The sequence below is a fragment of the Eschscholzia californica genome, unplaced genomic scaffold (assembly GCF_041429995.1).
Source record: "Eschscholzia californica isolate CP2 unplaced genomic scaffold, dmEscCali1.0.p SCAF_1, whole genome shotgun sequence".
Classification (NCBI taxonomy): Eukaryota; Viridiplantae; Streptophyta; class Magnoliopsida; order Ranunculales; family Papaveraceae; genus Eschscholzia; species Eschscholzia californica.
The window spans coordinates 8,689,223-8,714,730 of NW_028238198.1; the positions used below are offsets into that span (position 1 = coordinate 8,689,223).

General features: G+C 36.6%; 5 protein-coding genes across 16 annotated transcripts in view; 1 reads left to right on the plus strand and 4 right to left on the minus strand.

Moving 5' to 3' along the window:
- Window positions 1-2: 2 nt before the first annotated feature.
- Window positions 3-11,497, plus strand: LOC147563863 (Polynucleotidyl transferase, ribonuclease H-like superfamily protein). Of its 4 annotated transcripts, XR_015225494.1 has the most exons (8): window positions 3-567; window positions 662-721; window positions 904-1,016; window positions 1,771-1,839; window positions 2,376-2,427; window positions 2,544-2,775; window positions 2,977-3,143; window positions 9,684-11,497. XR_015225494.1 is itself a non-coding variant. In XM_086641437.1 (7 exons), the coding sequence occupies exons 1-6, from the start codon at window positions 199-201 to the stop codon at window positions 2,679-2,681; spliced, it is 801 nt and encodes a 266-aa protein (XP_086497563.1). In that variant the 5' UTR covers window positions 3-198; the 3' UTR covers window positions 2,682-2,716; window positions 2,977-3,315. The 4 variants fall into 4 exon arrangements, 1 of the variants encoding a protein (XP_086497563.1); XR_015225489.1 differs by lacking the exon at window positions 9,684-11,497 and having other exon boundaries at window positions 2,977-3,315; XM_086641437.1 differs by lacking the exon at window positions 9,684-11,497 and having other exon boundaries at window positions 2,544-2,716; window positions 2,977-3,315.
- On the minus strand, window positions 3,904-9,429 carry LOC147563864 (phospholipase D zeta 1-like). 6 transcript variants are annotated; one of them, XM_086641488.1, is made up of 8 exons: window positions 8,993-9,230; window positions 8,040-8,112; window positions 7,121-7,248; window positions 6,891-7,032; window positions 6,223-6,393; window positions 5,606-5,861; window positions 5,213-5,308; window positions 3,904-4,188 (listed from the first exon to the last, which is right to left on the minus strand). In XM_086641488.1, exons 1-5 carry the CDS (start codon window positions 9,157-9,159, stop codon window positions 6,322-6,324), a joined length of 582 nt encoding a protein of 193 aa, XP_086497614.1. In that variant the 5' UTR covers window positions 9,160-9,230; the 3' UTR covers window positions 3,904-4,188; window positions 5,213-5,308; window positions 5,606-5,861; window positions 6,223-6,321. The 6 variants fall into 6 exon arrangements, with proteins under 6 accessions (XP_086497614.1, XP_086497592.1, XP_086497585.1 ...); XM_086641466.1 differs by having other exon boundaries at window positions 5,687-5,861; window positions 8,993-9,212; XM_086641459.1 differs by having other exon boundaries at window positions 5,713-5,861; window positions 8,040-8,115; window positions 8,993-9,200.
- LOC147563865 (uncharacterized) lies at window positions 9,440-11,288 on the minus strand. The gene is made up of 2 exons (XM_086641417.1): window positions 10,865-11,288; window positions 9,440-10,454 (listed from the first exon to the last, which is right to left on the minus strand). Exons 1-2 carry the CDS (start codon window positions 11,163-11,165, stop codon window positions 9,667-9,669), a joined length of 1,089 nt encoding a protein of 362 aa, XP_086497543.1. The 5' UTR covers window positions 11,166-11,288; the 3' UTR covers window positions 9,440-9,666.
- Window positions 11,498-14,678: 3,181 nt separating the features above from the next.
- On the minus strand, window positions 14,679-18,506 carry LOC147563866 (pyruvate kinase, cytosolic isozyme). 2 transcript variants are annotated; one of them, XM_086641503.1, is made up of 4 exons: window positions 18,175-18,506; window positions 17,636-17,929; window positions 15,852-16,313; window positions 14,679-15,755 (listed from the first exon to the last, which is right to left on the minus strand). In XM_086641503.1, the coding sequence occupies exons 2-4, from the start codon at window positions 17,891-17,893 to the stop codon at window positions 14,943-14,945; spliced, it is 1,533 nt and encodes a 510-aa protein (XP_086497629.1). In that variant the 5' UTR covers window positions 17,894-17,929; window positions 18,175-18,506; the 3' UTR covers window positions 14,679-14,942. The 2 variants fall into 2 exon arrangements, with proteins under 2 accessions (XP_086497629.1, XP_086497634.1); XM_086641508.1 differs by lacking the exon at window positions 18,175-18,506 and adding an exon at window positions 18,026-18,157.
- Window positions 18,507-21,660: 3,154 nt separating this feature from the next.
- LOC147563867 (uncharacterized) overlaps window positions 21,661-25,508 on the minus strand; it is a 41,193-nt gene continuing 37,345 nt past the window's right edge. For 2 of the 3 annotated variants that reach the window (XM_086641540.1, XM_086641524.1), the window contains one exon: window positions 21,661-22,002. The gene's annotated coding sequence lies outside the window, so the exon portion shown is untranslated. Of the gene's footprint in view, window positions 22,076-25,508 lie in introns of all 3 variants that reach the window. The other variant, XM_086641532.1, reaches the window with a different exon arrangement.

The following is a 25,508-nucleotide window of genomic DNA, read 5'->3' on the forward strand; positions in this document are numbered from 1 at the left end:
GAGAGGAGAAAAATTATTGACAGAAGAGTGTAATTTTTTGATAAAAGGTTGGTGGTAATTTTTTCGTGTGGGAAAATTGTTAATGGTAAGAAAATATTTCTTTCCGCGAAATATTAACCAAACGCTCCCTTAAATTTTTTTTAATTTCACCGCCATCTTCAGGGCGGGAGAGAAATAGTGGTGACTTGTGAAGAGAAGATGGCGATAATGGTGGTGCAACCAAACCTGCAACTTTTACCTTTTCTTCGAAACCCTAATTCTCTTTATCTTCATCTTCATCCCCGCAAGACCATTTCACCACAAGTAACAATTGCCTCAATCAAGGTTAGTCAGACCTTACTTACAATACCAACTCGCTACTCTTCTTCTCATTCATCTCATAGTAGTCGGATTAGGGCATATTCTTCTTCTGAAGACTACATTGATAATAATGGTATTCCCCCAAATGCACTTCGTCGGAAGACAGACCCTAATTTGGTTGGCGGAGGATTCAGTTTAGGAGTAGATCTTGGTATGTCTCGCACTGGTGTTGCCCTAAGCAAGGGTTTCTCCATTCGTCCCCTAACAGTAATCTTATAACTGTAATCTATATCTTCTCTCTATTCACTTTCTCTCTCTTAGGGTTTTACTTCAATTTCATTTCTTGAAATATCTGGTTTAGGTTTTGGAATTGCGTGGGCAGAAGCTTGAGCAAAAACTCCTTGAGATTGCAGAAAGAGAGGTACTTTCTTTCTCTTTGAATATATCAATTTTGATACTACTTTTTAGTTAGATAATTGGATTTTGACAAATTTATAATCTTTTTTATTGCAATTTATCTATTGGCAATTTAGTTATTCACTTAAATATTTCCCCTTAATTGAATTTAGTTAGTATTTGTTTTGTGGTTGAGAAATTTTGTAGGAGGCTGATGAGTTCATAATTGGACTTCCTAAATCTGTCGAGGGGAAGGAGACACCACAGTCTAATAAAGTTCGTAGTGTAGCTGGAAGGCTTGCGGTTAGAGCGGCCGAAAGGTAATATGTATATATTGTGCTTCATTTTCTCATTAATACGGTTACTTTAGGATATCAAGGTGCTCTGATACCAACTGTTACGGACCGATAGGCTGACCCTGTAATTCTCTCAAATGTCTTGGACCAATGCAGCTAAACTTCATTGTTGCACTCATAATGACTGGAGGTAAACTCCCTTAGTAGCCGATTACCAGCCTTGAATTCATTGTTGCACTCGTAATGACTGGAGCTAAACTTTTACCGAAAATCATATAATAACGATTAAGGTTCTAAAGTTTGTGGTTGAGCACTAACTATCCCCATATTTTTCCGAAAAATTAACTGATCAATAAATTAAGGGCAATATAATGTTGCATTTGTTTTATTGAGATGCAATTTGAAGCCTATAACTTTTCCTGTCAAAATCTCAAATGATTTCTTGGGTGGTCGAAAACTCCAATAAACGATTCCAGCTTATCTTTCCCATGAATAATAGTCAAGGCAAAACGACGAGGAATATCCTTGGGTTGCTTTCGCTTGCCTAATAGATATGCCATTTTATTTTATATTCCTTTTCTGTATCGCCTATTGTTTTATGTGTCTTGGTCAATTATGTCAGTCTTCTGGTCATTTCTTTATGACTCTATGTAACAGGAGATGACTCTGCTTGCTTAATTATGGTTAGAGGAAGTCGTAATAATATATTCATCTGCGTAGTTTGTCCAACTAAAGAAACATCAGAATCTGTTATTTAATTTCCATTTTGGTAATATAGGGGTTGGAGAGTGTACCTGCAAGACGAACATGGGACATCAATGGAGGCACTTGACTTGATGATCGATATGTAATTGTTTTCTTGATGTGCACTTTATCTTTTTGGTTCCATTTTTACTAGCTTGTATGTGTATTAGATACCCATCTCATGTGCTATGGTTTTGCTGTTTTGTTTTGCACGGAGTCATTGAGGTCTTCTCTTAAATGAAGTCCAGTAGAGGGAAGGGATAGTCACTGGAGTAGCTAATAAATCTTGATTTTTCCTCAGTAACCCATTGTTTTGGCAAAGTTGCCCAAACCATTAATAAATAGTAAAGTTGTCTATTTACACCTATGTCAAATATTAGTGCATATCTTTCGTTTGCTGTATCAGTTGAAGCATATATCAAGATGTAAATAGTACAATGTGTTGTGGCTCTATAAGAGATAGAATGGTAACCTGGTAAAGTTGCGTCTTTACCACCTATGTCAAATTTTGATGAATATCTTTGGTTTGCTGTAACATTCTCTATCCGTCAGTTAAAGCATATGTTAAGGCATAAATAGTACAATGTATTGTGGCACTATAAGAGATGGAATAGTAATAGCTTTGTTTTGTTCTTCTAGGGGAGTAAAAAGATCTGCTCGCCAAGGAAAAAGTGATGCATATGCTGCCGTGGTAAAGCAATCAATCTTTCATTTTCGTTGGCAACATTGTAATGCTCTTTTTTTTTCATGAAATTCTATTTTGCCGATGTCTTCATAATGATTGTTGTTTTTTCCTTCCGGACCCAGATGGTGCTACAAAGGTACTTCGAGATGTCAGGTGAAGCAACTGAACTAGTTCTTCCCAAGCAGTTGGAACTGCAAGAAAAAATTATACGAGGCCCACCTAAGGACTTGGATTTCTACCCTGAAGAACTAGAGAGCTGAAGAGCTAGTGCTGGTTCAAGAACTTGGAAAACCAGGTCGAGTTTCTACTTAAAAATGAGTCGAACACTAGAATTTCTACAGAAAACAGTTGTAGGTAAATATCTCTCCGTCGATATTCAGTTACCAATACAGACCTACAGTTTTGCAATTTGGGAAGTTTTACCATTATATGATATATATCGTCCTTTTTTTTCGTTCGAGTTCTTGAGTTGCTTAAGAAAACAGTCCACTTGGTAAATAAAGCTCGTTTCGGTGCTTCAAGCATGAAATATTTCTTTCCATTCGTTGTTTCCAGATTCATTACAGACTTACATTTTTTGGCTGATGACCAACTCGAGATCCATCACCACGATCAACTCAGTCATCCTCGACTCACCAAATTTGGAAAGGGAAGCAGCAACAAAAACAAATAAGAATGAGAAACGGTCCATGTAAACTAAGTGAGAGACTACACAGGTCTAGGTATGTGGGTTATATTTTTTTTGCCGACGCGTGCGTGATAATTGCAGTTATATTATGCAGCTTGTTTCTTATTGGTAGAATTCAAAGATCTTGTGTTCTATTATTGCAGTTCCAGTCTTGAGTAATAACAATTTATCCAACTCATAATACAAATCACATGTCTCACGTCCAATTCTTCTTCCTTCAACCTATATTTTAAATTAACAACAGTCCTACTTGGCCCGACAGAGAGTATCCCGAATGGCTCGACAAGGCCAAATTTGCACATGACGTCAGCAATATGGCCTTGTCGGGCCACATTTTGTCAGGCCAAATAGCTTTTTCCTTATAATTATAGGAATGGTTGAACCTCTCTGATGAATAACAGGAACTCCAAACAGAAGAGATGAAAAAATAAGGTCGAAAGAAACTTAGCCAGCATACTACAAAATACAAATGGGGATCGAAATCATTAAAAAATTATGTCTAAGCTTCGCCATGTGATTTGCCACAACATTCAGTTCCCAGTAGACAAAGTGAAAATATTTCCCTTCGGCATTACTTAATAGTGATGTTTGGTTCATAATTTAACACGATTCATATATATATATATATATATATACTAGGTATAGCCCGTGCCTACGGCACGGTAAAAATAGAGTTTCAAACATAAAATGTAATTTTTAAGACACTTGAAATAACAATTTTTTATAATCTTCATCATCCATTGAATAATATTAACAAAAAACAAAAGATGATTATGATATCTTCGTAGCTAACATTGCAGATAAGGATATGAAATTACCATTAATATCCAAAAGGATTGAACTTCCGGTACATTAGTTGATAAGGTTACAACAACCAGAGCTAATATTATTCCATGGCCAAAAAGATTAAAGTTACGGGACATTAGTCGCTCTTTGGACAAACACTGGATGATTCCATCGCCAAATTTGACAGGTCTATACCCACAATGTAAATACTATTTCCCAGTAGCACAAAAATGCTCACAAGGTACTCTTTGTAAATGGTATCAAAACCATTAATCAAACATTATGTCTTTGACCTGCAAGACAAAGTCAAAGTATAAACATTAGAGAAACTTAACCATAATTTTGCATTTGGAATAATTTCAAAAGTTCCAATTCTACACATTTCTTAGTTGTTAGGTTAGATTTTCCTTGTCCTTTATAATTTTAGACAAAGAGTTCTAAATGTATATCTGAAGAGACGAACACTACAGACAAAAACATTTGGCCAATAAAACCCAAGCAAAATAATACACAAAATTGGATCTATTACATTCTCTCAAATACATGTACCAAGACCTTGAATTAGACCAAACTAACATTTTAGGGTTGGAAAAACAAAAATTATCTTCACCAAATCAAAGAAACATGAAAATGCATCATCATAACATGAAGCTACCCACAACAAACTAACCAAGGAAATAGAATAAGTCGAATAAGACAATGAAGGTGAGAAAGAAGTGGCAAGTGCGGGTGTTTGATCTTGGCAATTACCATGAGTTCAGTGAAAAATGTTCTGGTAATAATTGGTTTCTTGTTAGGCCTATGATATATACTCAGTGATCATCTTCTAACCTTTCTTCTTCTAACCTTTCTCACAGTTACCTCCATAACCATTTACGAAAAAGAATGAACATGATCTATCAAGCCTAACTTTGATTCTCCATTGGTATAGTTATGTTGCAGTAACGGTAGTTTTCTTTGCTTACTATCAAGATTCAAAATAATGTTTGGTTCTTCCAATTACCTAATAAAATACTTCAAATTTTTCGTCTATTAGTATACCTGATCCTGATTTAGTTTTTATTTTTTGTTATTCTAATTATAGACTGATAACACAACGTAAAGAAAAAACAGAATAGGGATATAAGGAATAGAATACGAATATATCTTAATGTGGGGAAACATGAGCAGTTAAGATGAAGATGTATCTAAAGGCTATGATTTTTCATGATTTATTTTGAACATAAAATTGGCTTCTATGCTAGACCCACCACTTAATATTAAATATGCATGACAGTGAATTTGCCAATTAGAGAAGAAGGAAAGTAGGAAGCTTACCAATTTTAGGCTTTTTAGCAGATGAAGAATGATTGGGGACAATAAAATGTACTTATGTCTCATCTTTCTTAGTTAATTTATCACCACAATGGAAACCTGAAGCAAAGAATCATACAAAAAAAAACAATGTTTAACTATTTTTCTAGCTCTGCACACATTGGAAGTGTTAACTTTTAAGGCTTCTTCCAAACTATAGCTAAAAATGTACTAATAGTTTTTTGATCATTTCAAATCTTGAAAGGATCTAAGCAACCATAAGAAATTTAATTTAGATCATGTAAAACTTTCAGAAAAACTTATTAATTATATAAGAACACTCATTTTTGCCTTTCTCATCAAGATACTGAAGAGAACATAACTATATGACACACAATAATATAAGAGATAAGATACCTTTTATGATTTTCAGGAGTAGATGAGGCTCAAAGAGCATTAACACTCATCGTTAAAGATCATAAGCAACATACTAAGTACCTGAAATGAGTAACGTAAAAAATTACCCTCCTTTATTTCTCTTGTTAAGTAACTTGACCTTCTCTCTTTCTAGTTGAGGATGGTAGTACATCAAACACAATTATATCCAACAGTTCGGAATCCAAAGGATCTCCAAGCAACGCAAAGAATCCATGTTTCAGTACAGCCCACACACCTACAAGCAGTATTAGTGAACCCATGTAAAAAAGAGTACCATAATTGTTATGTTGTCGATGATCAAATTAGTGCTAAATGTTGTCATTTCCTGTCACAAAGTGGAACTTAATAATGACATATGGGGTCAGGTTTACTCGGAATTGGATAAAGGGAGCGAACAGATATATAAAATTTTGTCATCAATTCATCATCCAATTTCATTTCCATCTCTTTTCACAGGAATCAATTTTCATTTTTCCAAAGCATGGAAATTCTAATTCTAGGATTATATGTTAAGGTACCACCGCTGGAGAACGTATTGTTTTAGGCAATATCAAATTTTATTGGGATTACAACTATGGACTCATGGATAAACTTACCTTTTGCCAGTTGTTATTACAAGAACTAAAACAAAGGCACGTAGAACATTTTCCCTCATCATCATCCATTGATATTTTCCTTCGATGTTTCACCAATACTTAGTTTTCATGTAGTTTGGGACCGTACTCAAGTGCAAATGACAACTTGAAAACCTCCAAAAACTTGCAAACCTGCAACCCACAATACTAATCTTTATAGTTGGAAAATTGTGCTAATAAAAGTGGAAGGAAGAGTTGCAACTATTTAAAACGAAAATTTAATCAAAGATTCAAAATGATACCCTTGCTTACAATCTGGTCAACAAATATTGCTCGAATTTGTAATCAAAGCACTCTGACTTTCAATCTCTATCGTTTCTTATGAGTGCCTAATATAGAAGGTAGGAGACCACCTCACATGGTAAAAGATCATCCACCATTTATTGGAATCCAAAAGAGAAAGACATTGTGTTTAAATCTGAATGAAGGACTATATGGGTATGTCTTTGGCTACTTCATGGTCGCTTATATAGCAAAGAAGGTAACTGGGGAATCAACAAACTATTGTCAACAAACAATGATTTATGGACATAAAGTTAACTTGGAGCAATCTCAATTGTGTTGTTTCTCACATGGCATCGGATAAACACCATCAAGCAATATAAATTTGAGAAGAAGAACTGACACACCTCTCTGGAATTTACAATGTCCAAGTTTCCCATAAAGTGATTCAAATATCCTTGCATTGCCACCTTTGCTGTACCTAGAGCAGATTGCTGCCTTCCAAGTGTTGGGCGAATGGTTGAGAGAGCAGCACTCGATGGAACATATCTGCATAGGAAACCAATTTATAAGATTATAACAGTAAAAAATGGTTGTGTAACTTTCAACCAAGTAAGTATTGAGCACCAACAACCACCTATTTTTAACAGTTACTTCTTGATGTGAACGAACAACCACATCATCTACTTCATCATTGACATCTTGCACTATTGTCGTTTGATCTCCTACTCCGAGGTTTTGAAGCCACTCTTTTACCTGTAAAATCTAGAAAAGAGAGAAATCCTAAATAAGCGCCTGCTCCCAATAAATATGTTGACACACAATAAATATGAACCCAGGTGCATATTGTTCAATTCAGACACCACCTTAAAATATTTATCAGTATACATACAGTTTCTACATAACAATTACATAACATTGCATTTGAACACACAAATTGCCACATGGACTTTCTTCCTTTTCTTTGCAATATAAAATATATTTATCACCCTTGGGCTTTTCACTTTTGACCTTTCGAATGTTGTACAGGTGTAAACAAAGTAACAAAGTGAGCGACTACCATTAAAGTATGACTAACTAAATGAACATAAAAAACTAAGTAACGACATATTGAAACATTAAAAACTTCTGAAAAATGTGGCAGAAAAGTGTTGAAGCCTAAAACTGGAGAGTCAACGTTAGTGAAGTCCTGCAAGTCGAAAGGAACTTAAAAAAATTGTTACAGTAAACTCAACAAAAATCATTCAACAAAAAAAAGAACTCAACAAAAATGTTAGCGAGAGCCGACACTAAGAAGCATATTTGCTCGAGAGAAAGTTGCAATAGTCAGAACTACCTTTCACAATATAATAGAGAAAAAGAAATTTCACATACGAGTTTTTTACATCAATCATTTCAATACATAAAAGAAAAACCCATAGATTTGGGATGTGACATTTGTTAGTTAGAAATAGGTTGAGTCAAGTTTAAGGTACTTCAGGAAATAAATGCACAATGGACATGGTACGTAGCTAGAAAACTATAAAAAATTTCGAACTTCAAAAACAAATGTTTACCTGCATGTGCAACATTACACAAAACCAAACTGCAACGGAAGCATGTTCGAGATTATTACCAATGACTTGAATCCTGCTGATTTAAACAAAGATACAATTAATGAAAGAGATTATTATCGTTCCTGATTTGAATCCTACTGATTTAAACTTGAAGCGCAATATCAATGACTTTGATCTCCTAAAAGTGCAAAACCTATACTAAACAATACAGGCGAGACACTTTGATACCACAATATTATGTAGTTATAGTACTCCTTCAAACTTTATTGAAAAATTTGACTATAATGGAAAGTTTTCAGTCCCAAATCTTTTGTTATTCAAAATCGAACAACACAAATAACAAAAGCTGAACGACGATTCATAATATAGAATCGACTGAAATGTCGCACACTTTTGTAATCATAAAAGAAAATATTTTTGTTATTTATCAAAGCATACCTAAATCTATTGCAATTGAAATAATGACTAACATAACTGAACAAAAATGGGAGGAAATAGATTGAAACCCCATATTTTAGATTGTAATTTATTTCTATTTAAATTACAAACAAAGAGAATTTAGGTGCCAGTTAACCTGAAATCAAAAGCATAGAGACAGAGAGAGTTGAAACATATAAGAAGAATCACATTCCGGCTTCAGTGATTCTGTGAGCAACAGACCCACAATCAAACCCAAAGTATTGTACACATTCTATCAAGTAAAAAACACCAGAGAAACCAAAATTTTAGCAAATAGGAGAAATCTATGAACCAAAACACAAAAAGGAAAAGGTGTCAATTAAAACCCTAGAATTTTCTATTAAAGAAATTAGAGATTAGAAATAATTGAAAACCTACTTTGATAATCCATTTGATGGCATCTAAACGACCACATATCAACCAAGCAAAGCAAGAGAAAAAGACCATAACAAATGAAAAATTTAGTATGATCAGTCAAGAAAAAATAGGATTACCGTGGAGATTGACATTTCAATTGATTCCACATTGTCCAGTGTTTCACCGATTGGAAGAGATTGACACCGTTTACTTTAAGTTTCCGGTGAAAGGAAGAAAGTGAAGGCTTGGGAGGAAGCAACGGGCAAGTCTTTCGAGAATTTTTGAGGGAGAAGATGGAAAACATGAATTCAGGGGGTTAAGGTACGGAAGGAAGGAAGAGAAGACTAAGAGTTTGCAACGGCAAGGATTTAATGTAGCCGTTTCAATTACCGAGTCAATAGGATTCAATGGCTGCGATCGAGTGTTTCTTAATGTGAGATTAGTCTGAACGGTCCAGATTAAAAGAGTCCATGTCATCATCCAACTCAGCATCTAACTCATCATTTAGGTGCATTTATTTTGTCCTAGTCAGCACTAACCAGCTCTGTTTTGTTATATAGATATATATATATATTCAGTCCCCCTTTAGTCATCAAAACATACTGAAGTACATATATGAAACTATATCAGCAACTGAAATTAAACTTAATAAAAACCTTCTACATTGCTATAATATAATAAGAAAACTGCCTGACCTTAAAACCCCCATGATCAATTTCTTACTGCTCTCTAGTTTTATACTAACAACACCTCTTATTCAAGAACTAGAATCTCTTTAATATAGCTGATAAAAATCTATTTTTTCTTTTGTCTATCGACGGCAAACAGTTCCATGTCCATTGCTCATCTTGCTAGAGCAATCTACAGTCATAGTAGGGTCCAACAACAAAGAACTAGCTTCAGAAAACTCCTGCGAGAAAACACAGTACTTACAATCAGCAGACAACAGAGAAGATGTCTTATATTTGTCTTCTCCTCCCATAATTGGCATAGCAACACTTCTCTTCACTGGACTTTCAAAATCCGTTCGATAAGTTTGACCTAAAACACCTTCGACCTTCTCGGATAAATCGAAAAACTTAAACTGTACTTCCAAATGAGCGAAACAGTTATCATTTGGTATCTGATAGTTATGAATCCGATCGTCTTCTTTAGTTACAGGTACTACATTGACAGAAACCTCAGCAAAACCAGGTAATTTTATGTTAATACTGTTATAAGTCGATGTTCTTTCTACTTTAAGTGTACTGTCAGGAGCAGACCAAGTAGAGAGATGACCTTCTTCAATGAATAATGGCTTGTTATTATATGTCAAAGCTAGTTGATCAGCTTGGTCATCCCATTTAGCTACTTTCTTTGCTTCTAGGGTGAAAGTATTAGAGTTGAACATGAAACCAAGAGCTTGAATCCATGTATTATCACGGTTTCTTCCTTGTGGACGTCTTCCGATGAATCTAGCATTGATTTGGATGTTTAAATCGGAAACCAAGCTGAAATGCTCATTTGTTTTGCCATGGAAATAGAACATGACACCATCTCCTCCAACGAACCTTGGATCGTAACAAGCTGCACCGATACCTTTGCAGTTTGGCTTGCGATCTACGTAAACAAAAAGTGGAATATAGTTAAACATGTTAACTTGTTCTAGTTGGAGGTCTATCCATTGCAAACATAAAGAAAGGTGGTTATTGTTTTTGTCATTGTCTAAATCTGAGTCGTCTGAGTCTTACTGGCCTGGATCTGAGATGTTCAGAGTCTAACTGGTCTGGATCTGGATTGTCCGAGTTTGATATTGTCAAGAGCACAATAGTCATTTTAGACAAATAACTCGTGTACTCAGACTTATTTTGCGTCCGACCTAAGTGGATCCTAAGTTAATCCGTGTCAGCCATTTAGACAAGTCAGATGCAAAAATAAAAAAAGGTGAAGTATGAAGAAAAACAACACTCAAATATACCCAAGACATAGAAACATCAAAGTAGAATATGATAGAGAATAGTAGTACTTACTCATGCAAATGGCTTCACATTTGGCAGAATCACAGTCAATGTAGCAAGCTTTATCTTTAGGGCTAGCTGGTTTCAACATTGGACATTGTTGTGGGCAAGCTATGTTTTTATGGAAACATTTAGTTCTAGGGTTGTTACAGAAGAAGGTTTGTGGAGGAAATTCCTTTCCGGCCACCTGTGACGGTGGAGGTGCACTCGGTGTTCCGCCGTAAGGATCAGCTCTGGCAAGCTGAACAAAGAAAAAAGAACTGACCAAGAAAAGGACTGTGAAGAGCATTGAAGCTCTTTTGGGAGTGGTCATGGTTGCTTCAACAACAACAACAACAACAACCACTTAATTCAACTTTTCAGTGCTCAAACTTGAAGTTGAAGATGAAAAATGAAGTATAACACACACTGAAGAAAAGACCCATGTCATAATATATACTAGTTTATATATATATATATAGAATAGAATGGAAGTGTTAGATCTTTCTTCACATGGCATACTATTTAGTGGTGTAACTGAGCAAAAAACGGGTTGGTGCTTAGTACCATCGTTGTTAATTAAACAAAGTCAAAAGAGTGTTTAATTAGAGTCGGTGAGGTTCACTTGGTATTAGTTAAATTTGCTTATAAAATAACATTGAAAGTTGAAAGCTCTAGTAATTAAGCTGAAATTAAGGATATCGAAATCCAAGCTGACTGACTCTTCTTGAATCTAGAGAGAAAGAGAGGAAGATTGAGATCTGGAGGGAGATCGATGGGGGTGTCATTACTACTTGGTTTAATATACATATAAGTCACGTGCCATGTACGTATGGGAAGTAACATATGACCGTCACACACGCTATATTATGTGTAAATTAGTGAGTCAATACAGACCCATGACTAATTCTATGGTAGTCGACCAGTGACACTACGTCTTAAAGATAAAACAAATACATGAACTGTCTTAACATCATTCTTTTCTTTTGAGTGAAGGTTTACGTTAATATCGCTTCATGTTTATAATCACGGCTCCTAGAAACATCAGAGTATCGGAGATGAACCTTCTTAGTTTGAAGGTAGGGGTCTTCTTTTTTAGGAAGAGCTTCCATTTTTCATTTGTTCTAGCATGCATTCACAGGGAACATGTAAGTTATTAGTGATTTCTACTCGCTATATCTACAAAAGATGTACAGTACGATTTTATTTGTTAGAAAAAGAATTAGTGACTTAATAAGATCATGCGAAATCGATATTCAGATTTAAATTTAAGATTAAATGACGAAATTTGACTCTTCCACCTTGGTCAACACGTACGCCTTGACTTGGTTTACATTTACTGTAATGCACAAAACCAGAGACAACACACATCTCTATAGCAAATCTCAGCCCTAATTTGCACAATTGCACCTACACATACCAACCAGCCCATACTATACAGTATTATACACCTAATATGAAATATATGGAGGCTACAAAATGCCTTCCTAATTTAGAACACTCACTGTGCAATAGTATTTCAAATTGTTAACGTTTTTTCTCGAAAAATATTGTGGGGCGGTTATTTTGTATGTCCAAATAGAGATAATTTAACACCTATCTACGATGGGTCCCATCTACGATTTAAGCTTTTGTTCATAAGAGATTTTAAAGAACTTGAATACTGATGTGATACTTGTAATTTTGTGTATGTGAAATCGGAAATCCTAAGATTAGCCTTCCTAACAAAATTTAGAAGGCTTCGATCTTAATGGTAAATTAAATGTAGTTGTTACTTGTTAGTAGGGAGAGTGAGGGTGGGGGGACAAACTAAAGTTTAATCACACTTGGATTTTTTTTTTTGCTTTTGTTAAAGTGACATTTAGATCTAATCCAATAATCGATATGCTCTCTTTCTTTGGGAATAACTATTAGAAAAATGAAAATCAAAGCCAGGTAGCATAAGTAGCTTCTTCGCTGAAATATACCAAAATATGTATTGACACAATTAAAATAATTTTTTAACATGAGCTTCAACTGAATATCTAATTTCGTGTTGGTCTTGGTTAAAGAAATATTTGGTTCAACTTTCTCAACCAAATATGTGCAAATTTCACATATATGGGTGAGCTTGTACAAACCTTAAAGCTTAGAAAAAGAAATCGGAAAAGTGAGCGTTCTAAGTTTTGTCCAATAATGGGCAAAGATGAGTGATGTTAGTGACAGTACATTAGCTCTCAGATATGGATAAAGTAAAGTAGTGGATGAAACACTACACAAACACAAAAAGAGAATTCCAATCCACTAGAGGAACTGCATCAATGAATCATCACTCTGTCTTTTCTAGATCATTTTGATCTACAATTAGATTTTTCAACTCAGCTCAATCACCACTAAAACATCTAACCTTCTAAAGGCTAAAAATCTGGCTAACAGATAAAATATATAATGGAAGAGACGGCTGAATATCAAAGGTGCTTGGAGGTCTGTTTGACCTGAAGTAATACGGGCTTGGATGTTGCAGAATCACTATAATGACTCAAGCCTCAGCCGTTACCCATGTAAACCATGCTCGGATGTTGCAAAATCACTATATCGATTCAAGCCTCAGCCGTTACCCATGTAGCCCATGCTCGGATGTTGCAAAATCACTATATCGACTCAAGCCTCAGCCGTTACCCATGTAGTCCATGCTATCTCCGACATAGTCGATGCTATCTCTGATCTGGCTTTAACCCAGGCCAACAGAGTCTGCACCTTTATCCAGGTGTTGGGGCCCCATATCCCCTTAAGATGTTTGTTCCTTTTTGGGCGTAGACAGTTAGGTCATGTTTGGCGAGCGGGAATGGAATGTGAATCCCGGACATCGCATTCCCATAACTGATTCTTGAGAATCAGATTACTTTAGTTTGACGTTTGGCTTGACCAGGAATAGGAATGGATTTCCTGATAGATTTCTACCTTGGTGTTTCGTTTGTTTAGGAATAAGATTGTAAACTTGTATAAAAGTCCTATTATACCTTTTTTTACATACACTACATAATTATATGTCAATTTTGTTATATATACAATACATTATTATTGAAATTTGTAGATATAACTATACACTAATTTAATTTGTATTTAAACATTTGTTTAAAATAGATAAAGGTATCAGCTTAATTTTTTTTTCTTTTCAAACATCAGGAAATTAATATGAATGAAAAAAAAAATGAGAGGAAAAAAAACTAGAAATAGAGAGTGTGTGTGTGTGTGTGAGAGAGAGTTGTTGTGGTGGCTGAAATCCTACATTTTAATAAACATTAGTTAAATATTATGTGAAAGATGATTTTAATATTAGTCATTCTAATATTTTATTAAGGATAATTTTTCCCATAAATATTAAACTAAATCATTCCCGGGAATGGGAATCACAAACCCACCCCCCTCCCTGGGTTTGCTATTACCCCAATTAGGGGGATTCCAATTCCTGAAGGAATAAGATTCCTCTACATTCCTCCCGAGCCAAACAATAGTCACGGTTGTGATTCCCGGAATGACATTCCATTCCCACCCGATTCCCGCGCGCCAAACATGGCCTTAGGTTTTAAGGGCAGTTGGGTATCGAGAAATGGGATGCGATTGTTTTGGGAGTAGACGACTAGTGATGACATTTGGGCCGGGACATACTGTACCAGTAATGTCAACCTTGTTTCCCACATAGATCTTGCCTATGAACATGGAACTGCTGAAGTAATATTGTTTGAAGAATGCAGCATAAGGACCAGTAGAAATCACCTCCCAACAGAGCCAAAAGTGTTACCAGGAGATGCAACAACAATACAGTAGCAGTCTATGTGTGTGCGTGTGTGAAGAGAGAGAGAGAGAATCCCAAATAGAAACATGAATATACTCTGGTTGAATGGGTTCAAGTATTTGAAATAAAAGCCACTAAAATAACAAAGGTACTCCGTACCTGCTACTACGCAAAACGAACTTACAATATACGGCAACGAAGAAATTGTCTCGAAGACCCAAAGATGCGTCGATAATTTATTAAATCAAAACAGAGGTACGCAAAGGTCTAGATAGTCTATGTCAAGAGTTCAGTCCATTACTATTCTTGAGTCTAAAATCCAGAAGCTCATTTCTTTTACTTGACGATGCAAATCTTTATGACTGAAGCTCCTCCGATACGATGAAGTGCCACAATTGCATCCCCGGGTTTGCACAGATTCTTCTGGGTAGCAGTCTTAAGGGCAGCTTCCAGGATCACTTCAGTCGATTCTGCATCTGTGGCTTTGGCAGACCCTTCAGCTAGTAAAGGAATCAAACCCCTGTAAATTAGGCTGTGTCTTGCTGGGGTCTCATCACTGCACTTCCAGTTGAATGAGTCAGTTGTAAGAACAGGGACAACCACATTAAGGATTGGTACTGCTGGCCTGTACTTAGCTACCAGTTTAGCCGTTGTTCCACCTCGAGTCATCACAACGATGAGTTTGGCATGAGCTTTGTTAGCTGTTCGGACAGCAGATGAGGCAAGACTCTCCAGTGGGCTCATTGGAAGTGGTGTGGACTTGATCATTGCCTTGAAGATGGCACCGTAGTCAAGAGATGACTCTGCCTCGATACATATCCGGGCCATGATTTTTACAGCAAGTTCTGGGTAGAGGCCGGCAGCACTCTCACCACTGAGCATGACACAATCAGAACCATCAAGGACAGCATTTGCGACGTCGGTGGCTTCAGCACGAGTTGGCCTGGGGGACTTGATCATGGACTCGAGCATTTGGGTGGCAGTAACCACGGGCTTTCCTACAAGGTTGCACTTGTAGATCATCATCTTCTGCGCAAGGAAGATCTTCTCAACAGGAATCTCCATTCCAAGATCTCCTCGAGCAACCATATAAGAATCAGTCTCACGAAGGATATCATCAAAGTTGACCACTCCTTCCTGGTTCTCAATCTTCAATATGCAACAAAAACATCACACCACTCAGTGTCATAATGACTTGATTACTTGAAAAAAGGAAAAAGCAGAAAATAATCATTTTCTACTAACCTTCGACATCAACTGTATACGTTTCGCATGGGATCCGAGAAGATGTCGAACATTAACAAGATCTGATCCCTTGCGCACGAATGATAGAGCAATCATATCTATCTGGTTCGGAATACCCCATTCCAAAATGTCTTCCTTATCCTTCTCAGTAAGAAGGGGGAGATCAACCACAACACCAGGGAGATTTACATTCTTTCTCTCACCTAGGACTGCAGTGTTCTCACATCGACATTGCACTGTTCCAGCAGCAACGTCACAGGATAACACAGTGAGGGTGATTGTACCATCTGCACAGAGGATGGTGTTGCCAGGCTTCAAGTCCTCTGGTAGCTTTTTGTAACTCATGGTGATTGTCTTCCCATCACCTTTGAGGTCGTAATCAGTAGAAATGGTGATTTCTTCTCCCTCTCTAAGTTGGACGGGTTTTGCATCCTTGAGAAACCCAGTTCGGATTTCAGGTCCCTGGTTATGAGAAAGAGCAATCAAGAGGCAGAACCATAAGCATCATATTCTAAAAGAATGTTTGTACATAAGGATCTTAATGTTCGGCTCAATTTATGAATGACATCCGAAAACCATGTACAGATGCTGTAGTCCTATAAGCAAATAAATTAGACTCTGTCCATATTTATAGTTCTGGCAACATACTTTCCCAATGGTAGTTTGAGTTGCAAAAGTTTGTTCCGTGGATATAAGCCACAGGAAAAAAAAAACATTAGCTAGTAAAAGAAAAAAAATACTCAAAAACATAGGTATTACTAGCTTGTCTAAAGCACATAAAAGAACGACGGTCGAAAAGTAAAATTACAAATTCCTACACAATTGGCAAAATTTATAGTTATGGTACTTCTGACAGCTCATATTTTATCTTCAACTTAGAACATGAAGAGAATCGGAGATGATTAGATGGACCGACATGTTCAACCTATTTAAGAAATTGAACAAATAAATTTAAATCTACTTATGAGTGCGAACAGTTCTTTATAAGAATATGAAATTGGGTACATGAACTCCAATAAACCCATACACAGAGCAAGTACTTTACATAGTGTTCTAAAACATTTTGTTCACATTATTACAGTATAAGAAGAATTTATTTGACAAGCTGATACACAATTTATACATATACACATATAAGTAGCTAGAAAGTATTTTTTTTTTAACAAAGCTAGAAAGTATTCATTTGGAACAGCTTTCAGACTTTAGAGATCACAGTCGCCCTCATTTCATTTTCCTTTTCCAATATATATAAGTTTCATCAGACTCTTTTGAAGGGTTAGGAAGGAAGACAATATAGTCCAAGACAAATTCACTAAATCAGATAGTCAAGGCTATAACAATACTTGAGATTTTTAGCAGTCATATTCACCAAACACCCAAAAGAAAATTCCAAGTCTATATGAGCCTTTCATGAATTGTCAAAAGGGTAGTTATTTTACTAAGACTGAAGGACAAAATCCAAATTCATGACATAATACAACCAAAACTCAAACACTAGAACCCCATAACTGAATTAAGCATATAAAAGACAATTTCTTCTCTCCCTCAATTTGCTTGTTCTGTACAACTTTACAAGCAGGATATCTTGAAAGAAGTGAACGCAACTTATAGCTTATCGATTACTAACACGAATACCTCACTAACTGAGAGATTCAAAAGAAGAACATTAAGAACAAAGGTCAAACTTTTAGGGGAAAAAAAATTGAAGTATGAAACGTAAGACACACTCATACTAATGAAACTTTCAAGTTAAGCTAAGTACTGATTGATTGAAACAAGCAAACCTTGGTATCAAGCATAACGGCGCACATGATCTGAGTATTTTGCATGCCAATCTTGAGATTATTCAAAGTTTCTTGATGATAATCATGAGTACCATGTGAAAAATTGAACCTAGCAACATTCATTCCTGCTCTTAATAGTTTCTCAATCATTTCTACAGATCGAGAAGCTGGTCCAAGAGTACAAACAATCTTTGTTTTAGGGATCCGTCCATCGTTAGGTAACTCCTTCAAGATCCCTTCGATATCAATATTCGCCATTAAATTTTTACTTAAACCTCCTCCTCAACTCTAAACCTAAAAGTAAAACCAAAATTCAAAAGTTAAACCATCAAAAATAAGCAAAGATCATAAGATCGAAAAAGCGGAGATCTAACAAACTTGAGATGTTACAGGTTTAAATCCCTAAAGTGACATGAAAAGCGACTAGGAAGAGTTGATTTGATCGGTTTAGAGAGAGAGAGAGAGAGTTGAAATTGTAAAATGAAAACCCTAGATATTGACTAAAATCAGTATAACATGATCAAGAAAGAGAGAATAACCTGGAAGAAGAAGAAGAAGAATATGCTGAAATCCGTCCCGATCGAATGAGATAGATAGAGAGAGAGAGAGATGAGATTGGGAGAGTTTTATAGAAAATTAGGTAAAGACGTTTATTTTTATATATATATAGAAAGAGAAAGTCGTAGAGAGAGAAAGAGAGAAGGAGGTGGAGGCCACTACTAGAGTAGTACAGTCAAGTAAGTTCAATGTGGTAAAGGTGTTTTTATTTCACCCACTGATTTTTATGTGAATCGGTTGGCGGAGTTTTTTTGTAAACGTGACTTCGATTTTGTCCACTCTCTTGTAAGAACTTTCAATGTTTGTTTTGGGCACCTATTTTTGGTTCTATCACTCAATCTTAATCTACTTGGGTTAAACTCTTGAAGGCTACATTCTCGCAAGATCTGAATAACACCAAACAAACTATGAAGCAAAACCAAAATCTGTTGTGGATAATAGGTGATGGGACTTTAGTAAAATTAAAGTCTGATCCATGAATACCTTCTTTAACTAATCATATTCCTAACTGATGCACCCGAAAAGGTTGCACACCCAAGCGGTGGTATCAAGTAGTAACCGGTAAAACCGGAGTCGATCCAAGTATAAGAAGGTAGTTTGGATATTGAAGGGTCTTATCCCTCGGTCTAAATATTAAAGCTAACTTAGACTAAAAAGGAAAGGAACAAAGATAAACATGAGGGTTTTAGGATTGAATGAGTGATAAGAGAATAAAGCAACAAGTAAACTAAACTAAACAATAAATGTAAACGGACGAGAGAGATTCGAGAGAAGTGTCAGAGGAACAAGAGTCGAGAGGCAACAAGAGTCAAGAGACAAATAAGTGAGCGAGGTGTCGAAGTCCGGGAATCCATAATGATAAGCCTACGACTATATGTAGTCCGATCTAATGTTTCAAAGTATAATTGATGTTCGACTCCTAAAGTAGATGTCTCTAAGTACTACGTATATCCGGAGATCATACTTAGTCAAACAAACGTCTAAATCGGTTTATCCCGAGTCAACGAAAGTGTTGTCTAGTCGCCTAACTATGTGAAGTGCATGACAAGACACATGAAATTATGACTTAGACTACGATTGATATCGAATACTTCGTTTCGTCTATTAACTATGTGAAGTGCTTGACAAGACACATGAAAATACGATCGAAACGATAATCGAAATAAATGAACATCAATTTATAATCAAAACATCAAATCATATTAAACGTAATCACAAATTCATTACATTTCATCTCATATAATCGACACACTAAAGTTAGCTAAACACGGTGAATGAATAAGAAATGGAAAGAAAATGATGAGAGAATCCCCCTTTGTCGATGTGGTTCGAGGCTAAGATCGTCGGAAAATATGAGTTTTTAGTTGCAACCGATCTCCCCTTAGCAATTTCCTGGGTTTCCCATAGTGCCCACCATCATCTTCTCCATTTAGAACACAACCTCCATCAAAAGCTAACCCTAGCTTTCTCCCTCTAGAAATTTCTTGTCTAAAATCAAATCAAACCATATGGGAAGCAAGATCATGACATGGGGAGTAAAAGCCCTAAGTTTTCGGACCAAGAAGGTTGTCGGAAAAGTAAGAAAATCCGGCTAAGTTTCCGGCCAAAAACCTTAAGAATCCGGCCAAATGAACATAGATCCAAGCCAAAGGAAGCTTGGCCGAGCTGTGCGTGATGGGCCTAGAAAGTTTCCTAAATAGGTCACCACCTGCAAGTATACGGGTGCCAAGTAGTAAAACCCGGTAAGACCGGTTCGTTCCTCAGAGACTAGTTAAGCTTATTCTAAAACTAGGAAGTAATAAGATTTTTCAAATGTTTTGATTTTTGTTTTGGTTTTAAAATAAAATAAATAAAATATTAAAACGATTAAAAAGGTGAAACTCAAATGGGGAGAAGTCAAATGGGAGAGAGCTTAGGATTTTAGAATCCATTTTAACACATTCTCATGAAAACCTAATCATGCATATCTTTTTATCACTCGAGTTTTGATAACTGAATGTACCAATCCCCGGAAAATAGTCTAATTAACGCTGAAAATAATTAAAGTCTAAATTCTAAAACCTTGATATGTTAAAGTTTCAACTATTGACTATCAATCTATAAGCATACACTATCAAAGAACTAAACCTAAGTATAGTGTATCAAATCGAAAACATAGTCAATGAAGAAATCGTCCTCTATCGAAACTAAGAATTCAATATTTCTACATTTAAACCACATCAAGATATTAAAGCATAAAGAAGATATCAAAATTATATGTCAAAACTTCATCAAAAATCCTAGCAAGATATTTTAGCTATTCATGGTGGGAGAGATAAATATTTATACAATTTAAAGTACGAGAGTAAAGTGAGAAGAGAATTAACTTTCTTGCTGATTTGCAACCAAATAGGGCCTTAGGGAAGTATTTTCCAGCAGATGGGAAAATAATTTTATCGACAAACCAAACAGACCCTAAAGGAACACGATTTTCTCATCTTCTCCAACTCTTTTTCTCTCTCTAACTTTCTGAAATCTCTCTCTTCTCAAATTAAAAATGATAATTAACTCTGTCTTTAATACTAATGAGATAACAGAGAGACTGAATCTAAACCAATCTTGATATAAACCAAAATAAATTTCTCAAAACTTTATGATTTCTCTCCTTCTCTCACTACAAGTCACTCTTTCTGTTTCTCTTTCACTCTCTCAGTTTATCACTTTCTCTCACTAAAATAAGAACAATAAATACAAAGAAAAGAATTAGATGATAATGGTGTTTCTCTCTCTGATGTTCTCTATAGGTTGAGCTTGAGATGATGATCTTCCCTCTCTAATTGTTTCGTTCCCTGGAGAGCCCCCCCGACCGAGATGATTACTGCCATTGTTTCAAGTCTGTTTTATAGAAGAAGTTGATTAACCAAACCAGTCCACTCCATGATTCTCTCTCTCTACCGTTTATGAGAATATCTCTTGACTCAATCGATTTATTCCTTCTTCTTGTTATTTCATTCCTCTTTGTATTGTTGAGAACAACTCACTGGAATCGAATCAAATATCCTCTCTGTCTATAATCAACCGAATGCTCCATCAAAATATTATCTTCAATTTCTATGTTCTTCCAACAATCTCCTTCCGTAACTCTCTTGATCTGTCTCGGTCATCTCTCTGTATGGAAAAGAATCAAATTTCCTTCTTGTTTGAATCTTCTAAAATCTTAATTTTCCATCTCTGTTTAATCTTGTTTTCAATCTTCTTTGAAATAGAGAACAACTCACCTGGTTTTGATATATTTCTTTCCAAAGAGTTGGAGAAGATAGAAGGAAATAAAAGAAATTCCAAAACATGTGGGAACCCATGAAGAAGATTGGATTTGGAGTGAGCTGTATATGCCCAATTGCTATTCACGTACTGGAGGTGACGTGGTGGTCAAGACGGCCTGATTTGCTGCTTCGCGGACGACTAAAAAGTGGTACGACATAGGTTTCGATGAAGCCACGTGCTCCTGACGTAAAGGAAGACCATTGATCCTTGCGGGAGCACCGAAATATGGACGCACGGGAGTACCAGATTATTCTTCATTTTGCCATCCGACTTTATCCACTGGACCCGAAGACCATACCGAAATGACACCAATAACGTCCAGATTAACCCTGTTACCCATTAAATTCTTGCCACGTGTCATCCGGTTGATCTGGTCAAGCCTCTTTCATTCCGATCTTTTACTTAAGCAAACTTTTCGCTCCGGACTCCGATTCGACATCCGTTTTCACCCACGGATTCGTCTTGGACTCTACTTTTTAACCGAGTACTAAAATTTCCAGAACACCCTCATCTCTAAATGAGCGAAATGCCCCCAAGTGTGCCTTTCTTCCGATTTTATCTGGTTTTCGCGCTCAATTCCTCAGAAGACACCTGAACAAGAGAAAACACACAATTCATCAGAGTAACTGCTCAAACTGGACTAAATAACCCGAGTTAAGAGATTCAGATGGGACATTTTCATGTCTCATCAGTGCGCATCCAAGGAAGCTTCCCGTGCCCGCGGTCGCGTCCAAGGAGGTCCCGTCCGTGCGTCCCATGCTTGCTGTCCCGTCCAACATCTTCCCGTGTTGCTGCTGCTATGCCGGCTGGTACTCGTGGAAGCTGCTGCGGGTGCGTCCTGCTGTTGCGGCCGAGCAGCACCCGAGCTGCTGCTACTAGCGACCGAGCTTGCAGCAGCTTCTCCCGAGCCAGCCAAAGCTTTGGCCGGCCTAGTGATGGCCGGCCAAGCTTGGCCGGCTCCCCTCCTTCTCCTTCCTCTCTTTCTTCTCTCTAGCTCAAACTCTCTTTGCAAGAAACTCTCAAGAACACCAAACCCTAGCCTCCTTGCCTCCTTTTATCTCTCTAACTCTTTGCTTGGTTGATGAATGATGAAGATGATGAATAGTAGCTTAAACTACTAAAACCCTAGAGTCCCTTGTCTTAGTCAATTCATTTAGACTTTGTTGACTTTAATCCATAAAGAGAGGGTGCTCATATAATTCTTCCCTTTCATTCTTCTTTGGGCTTATGTGGGCTTTGGGCTTGATTTAGAAACCAAGAGGTGCCTCCATCCTTGTCTCTACATCTTCAAATTATCACAAAGGACTAAAATACCCTCAGACTTCTTTCTTTCATAACTTTCCCGTCCGAACTCGGAATTGACTTCCGTTTTCACCGTCGGACTCGTCATTGCCTCCACTTATAATTTGATTTGCTTGAAGTCATTTTCTCTCGTTTTGGTCACATGAAATGATAGTGATAATTCACTCTTTTTATTCCGAATCACACGCTTAACTCCAAAATAAGTACCTAACATGAAAAACACATAAAATATTATTGATAACACTCGAAAAGGACTAATTAGTCTAAATTAGGCTCTCCAAATGTGACATTTTCGTGTCACATCACTAACATTATAGTTGAACTTCAATCAAATACTTTTTGGGTTTCAGTTTAATTGTGCAAGAAACTAAGAGTTGGAACATCAACATAATATCTGCACATTTTGATGCACAAACACAACATGCAATATTCAATATCCCACAGTACGATCAAAGAAACACAGTGATTTGGAAACCAACCCCAACAGGTAAATTTACAACGAAATCATATCACTAGGAGATAAAGACTAAACCCCCTCTAACAGATGCAACATATCGATTCCCTTGGGGTAGGTTTGGGTAAAAATCATACATGATTCCACAAGTTCAAAATTTCATATGGAAATTGATACATGAGGGGTTACCAACATTAGGGAACTTAGGAATTAGAGTGCAAAATATACCTCAGATGTGCCTTTTGTGCGAAGACGGTGAAGTCCAAACAGTCTGTCATCTCTTTTCGAGCTGTAGAAAATACCAAGATCTGATTAGCCTAAGTGGAATCATATATCTACAACAAATCTATGTAGTTCCGGTTGAATATTTGAAGAATATATTAACAGATGATTCAAATAATGGTTTAGTTTGGTATAGTCTTACTCAACTTTTATGGGAATGGTGGAAGCTACGAAACGATCTTCACTTTCAGAATCAAACTCAAGATTTGACGCGTTGTTGGTGGAACACGAAGTAATCCTTAAGATATATCTCTGATCTACTAAATGAGTCACCTTCTAACCAACTTTTTTAAGAAGAACAGTTGTGTCCACCACCTGGAGAAGTGAAGATAAACTTCGATGGATCATTCAACCCATAGAGAGCTTCATGCGCAGCTTTAACGAGAGATTCAGAAGGAACCATTTTGGGTGAGAGAACTCGATGACTCCGGCCAATATCGACCATTCACTGTGAAATTATGGGGTTCAAGGAAGGAGTCGACCTAGCGGTTGAATTAGGGCTTTCGACTTATATAATGGAGGGAGATGCCATAGTTGCCCTAGAATTAATCTCTACAGTAGATCAAAAAGTCCCATGGAGAATTTTGACGGAGATTAATGAAATGCGAGCTATTACCTACAATACTCCCATTATTATCAGATTTTGCTCCAGGATTTGCAACCAAGAGGCTCATAACCTCGCAACTTTGGCTTTAGTCCCTGATTAGATTGTCTTTGCTTTTATAACACTTCAATTGTTAACTTACGGTTACTTTTAGTCCCTTACTTTATTTACTTTTGTAGTAAGTACTTGTAAGTCTAAACGCTGTAACCTTTTGCTTTTTATGGATGTTTTTTTGCTAAAAAAAATGTTTGCATTTTGTTTACCTACAATGTTTATCTTCACTACCACCTCCGACCATCACCACCATTATTTGGTTCTTTCTCTTTGTTCTTCTCGTTTCTAGTCTTTGCTCGCTCTTCTCACTATTTCAACACAGAGAATGGTTCTATTTGTTTGAACTCCCTCCGCCCGAGAGAGATAAATTTTAGGCATTTGTTTTTCTCTTTGCTCTTCTCGTTTCTAGTCTTTGATCAGTGTTCTCATTATCTCAATGTAAAGATCAATTCCATTTGTTTGAACTCCCTTCGCCTGGGAGAGAAATAAAATTTAGGCGAAATTCTTTTAAGGTTCAGGTGAAACCCATTCATTTCGCCTAAGAATGGTGATATATCGGTCGGCAAAGGAAAATGTTCTCTCGACATAACTGTGAGAGGATAAAAAGAGGAAAAGTATATATTGAGAGAAAAACAAGAGGAAGAAAAGAAAGGAAAAGGACGTGGAGATTTCGCCTAAAAAAGGTGATATGTCCCCCTTCTCAAACGAAGGGGGGCCAAGGAAGGAAAATGTTCTCTCCACAAAACTGTGAGAAGATAAAGAGAGGAAGACATATATAGAAGTATAAGAGGAAGAAAAAGAAAGGAGAAGGACATGGAGAGAGAGAGAAAGAGAGAGATAGGTGGTTGTTGGAGGTGACAAGCAGTGTTGTAGACAATGAAGTGAAACTGAACATTAGGAAACAAAATAATTTCGTGTGTCATTTTGGGGGAAGTTGTCCTTTATGACAACTATGGACAACTCTATTTGACCAAGCCGATATTAGATGCGTCTGGGATGAGAGCTTCCGTGCGCGTCTCGGATTCCTAGTCCTAAGATGCGCTCGGCTTTCCCAGTCGCGACTTGAAATCTAAGATGCGCACGTCTCGGACTAGCTTCGAGACGCGCGCGTCTGGCCGAGACGTGTTCTGGCCGTACAGAAAGCTTTTCAGACCAATTTTTTTTCTTTCTCTTCCACCTACTGGACTTTAATTATTCAAAATCAAAAACCAAATTTGAATTTTTTTTCAAAAATTTGTTAAAAGTTTAATCTTCTGTTTTGAAAATTATTTTCAAAATCCGAAAATTTAAAATTTTAACCTACTGAAACTCTTTCA

What these genes read in the sequence shown, in the direction of transcription:
- LOC147563866 (XM_086641503.1), bottom strand. Translation starts at nt 17,893, where the DNA reads ATGGCGAATATTGATATCGAAGGGATCTTGAAGGAGTTACCTAACGAT. An exon ending in CCGTTATGCTTGATACCAAG is followed by an intron (nt 16,314 to 17,635) that starts GTTTGCTTGTTT and finishes TCTCATAACCAG; the next exon opens with GGACCTGAAATCCGAACTGG. An exon ending in GTATACAGTTGATGTCGAAG is followed by an intron (nt 15,756 to 15,851) that starts GTTAGTAGAAAA and finishes TGCATATTGAAG; the next exon opens with ATTGAGAACCAGGAAGGAGT.
- LOC147563863 (XM_086641437.1), top strand. Translation starts at nt 199, where the DNA reads ATGGCGATAATGGTGGTGCAACCAAACCTGCAACTTTTACCTTTTCTT. An exon ending in TTGAGATTGCAGAAAGAGAG is followed by an intron (nt 722 to 903) that starts GTACTTTCTTTC and finishes GAAATTTTGTAG; the next exon opens with GAGGCTGATGAGTTCATAAT. An exon ending in GTGATGCATATGCTGCCGTG is followed by an intron (nt 2,428 to 2,543) that starts GTAAAGCAATCA and finishes TTCCGGACCCAG; the next exon opens with ATGGTGCTACAAAGGTACTT.
- LOC147563865 (XM_086641417.1), bottom strand. Translation starts at nt 11,165, where the DNA reads ATGACCACTCCCAAAAGAGCTTCAATGCTCTTCACAGTCCTTTTCTTG. An exon ending in ATGTGAAGCCATTTGCATGA is followed by an intron (nt 10,455 to 10,864) that starts GTAAGTACTACT and finishes TTGTTTACGTAG; the next exon opens with ATCGCAAGCCAAACTGCAAA.
- LOC147563864 (XM_086641474.1), bottom strand. Translation starts at nt 9,159, where the DNA reads ATGTTTTCCATCTTCTCCCTCAAAAATTCTCGAAAGACTTGCCCGTTG. An exon ending in TTGAAATGTCAATCTCCACG is followed by an intron (nt 8,116 to 8,992) that starts GTAATCCTATTT and finishes TGTTTAAATCAG; the next exon opens with CAGGATTCAAGTCATTGGTA. An exon ending in GTGTAATGTTGCACATGCAG is followed by an intron (nt 7,249 to 8,039) that starts GTAAACATTTGT and finishes TCTCTTTTCTAG; the next exon opens with ATTTTACAGGTAAAAGAGTG.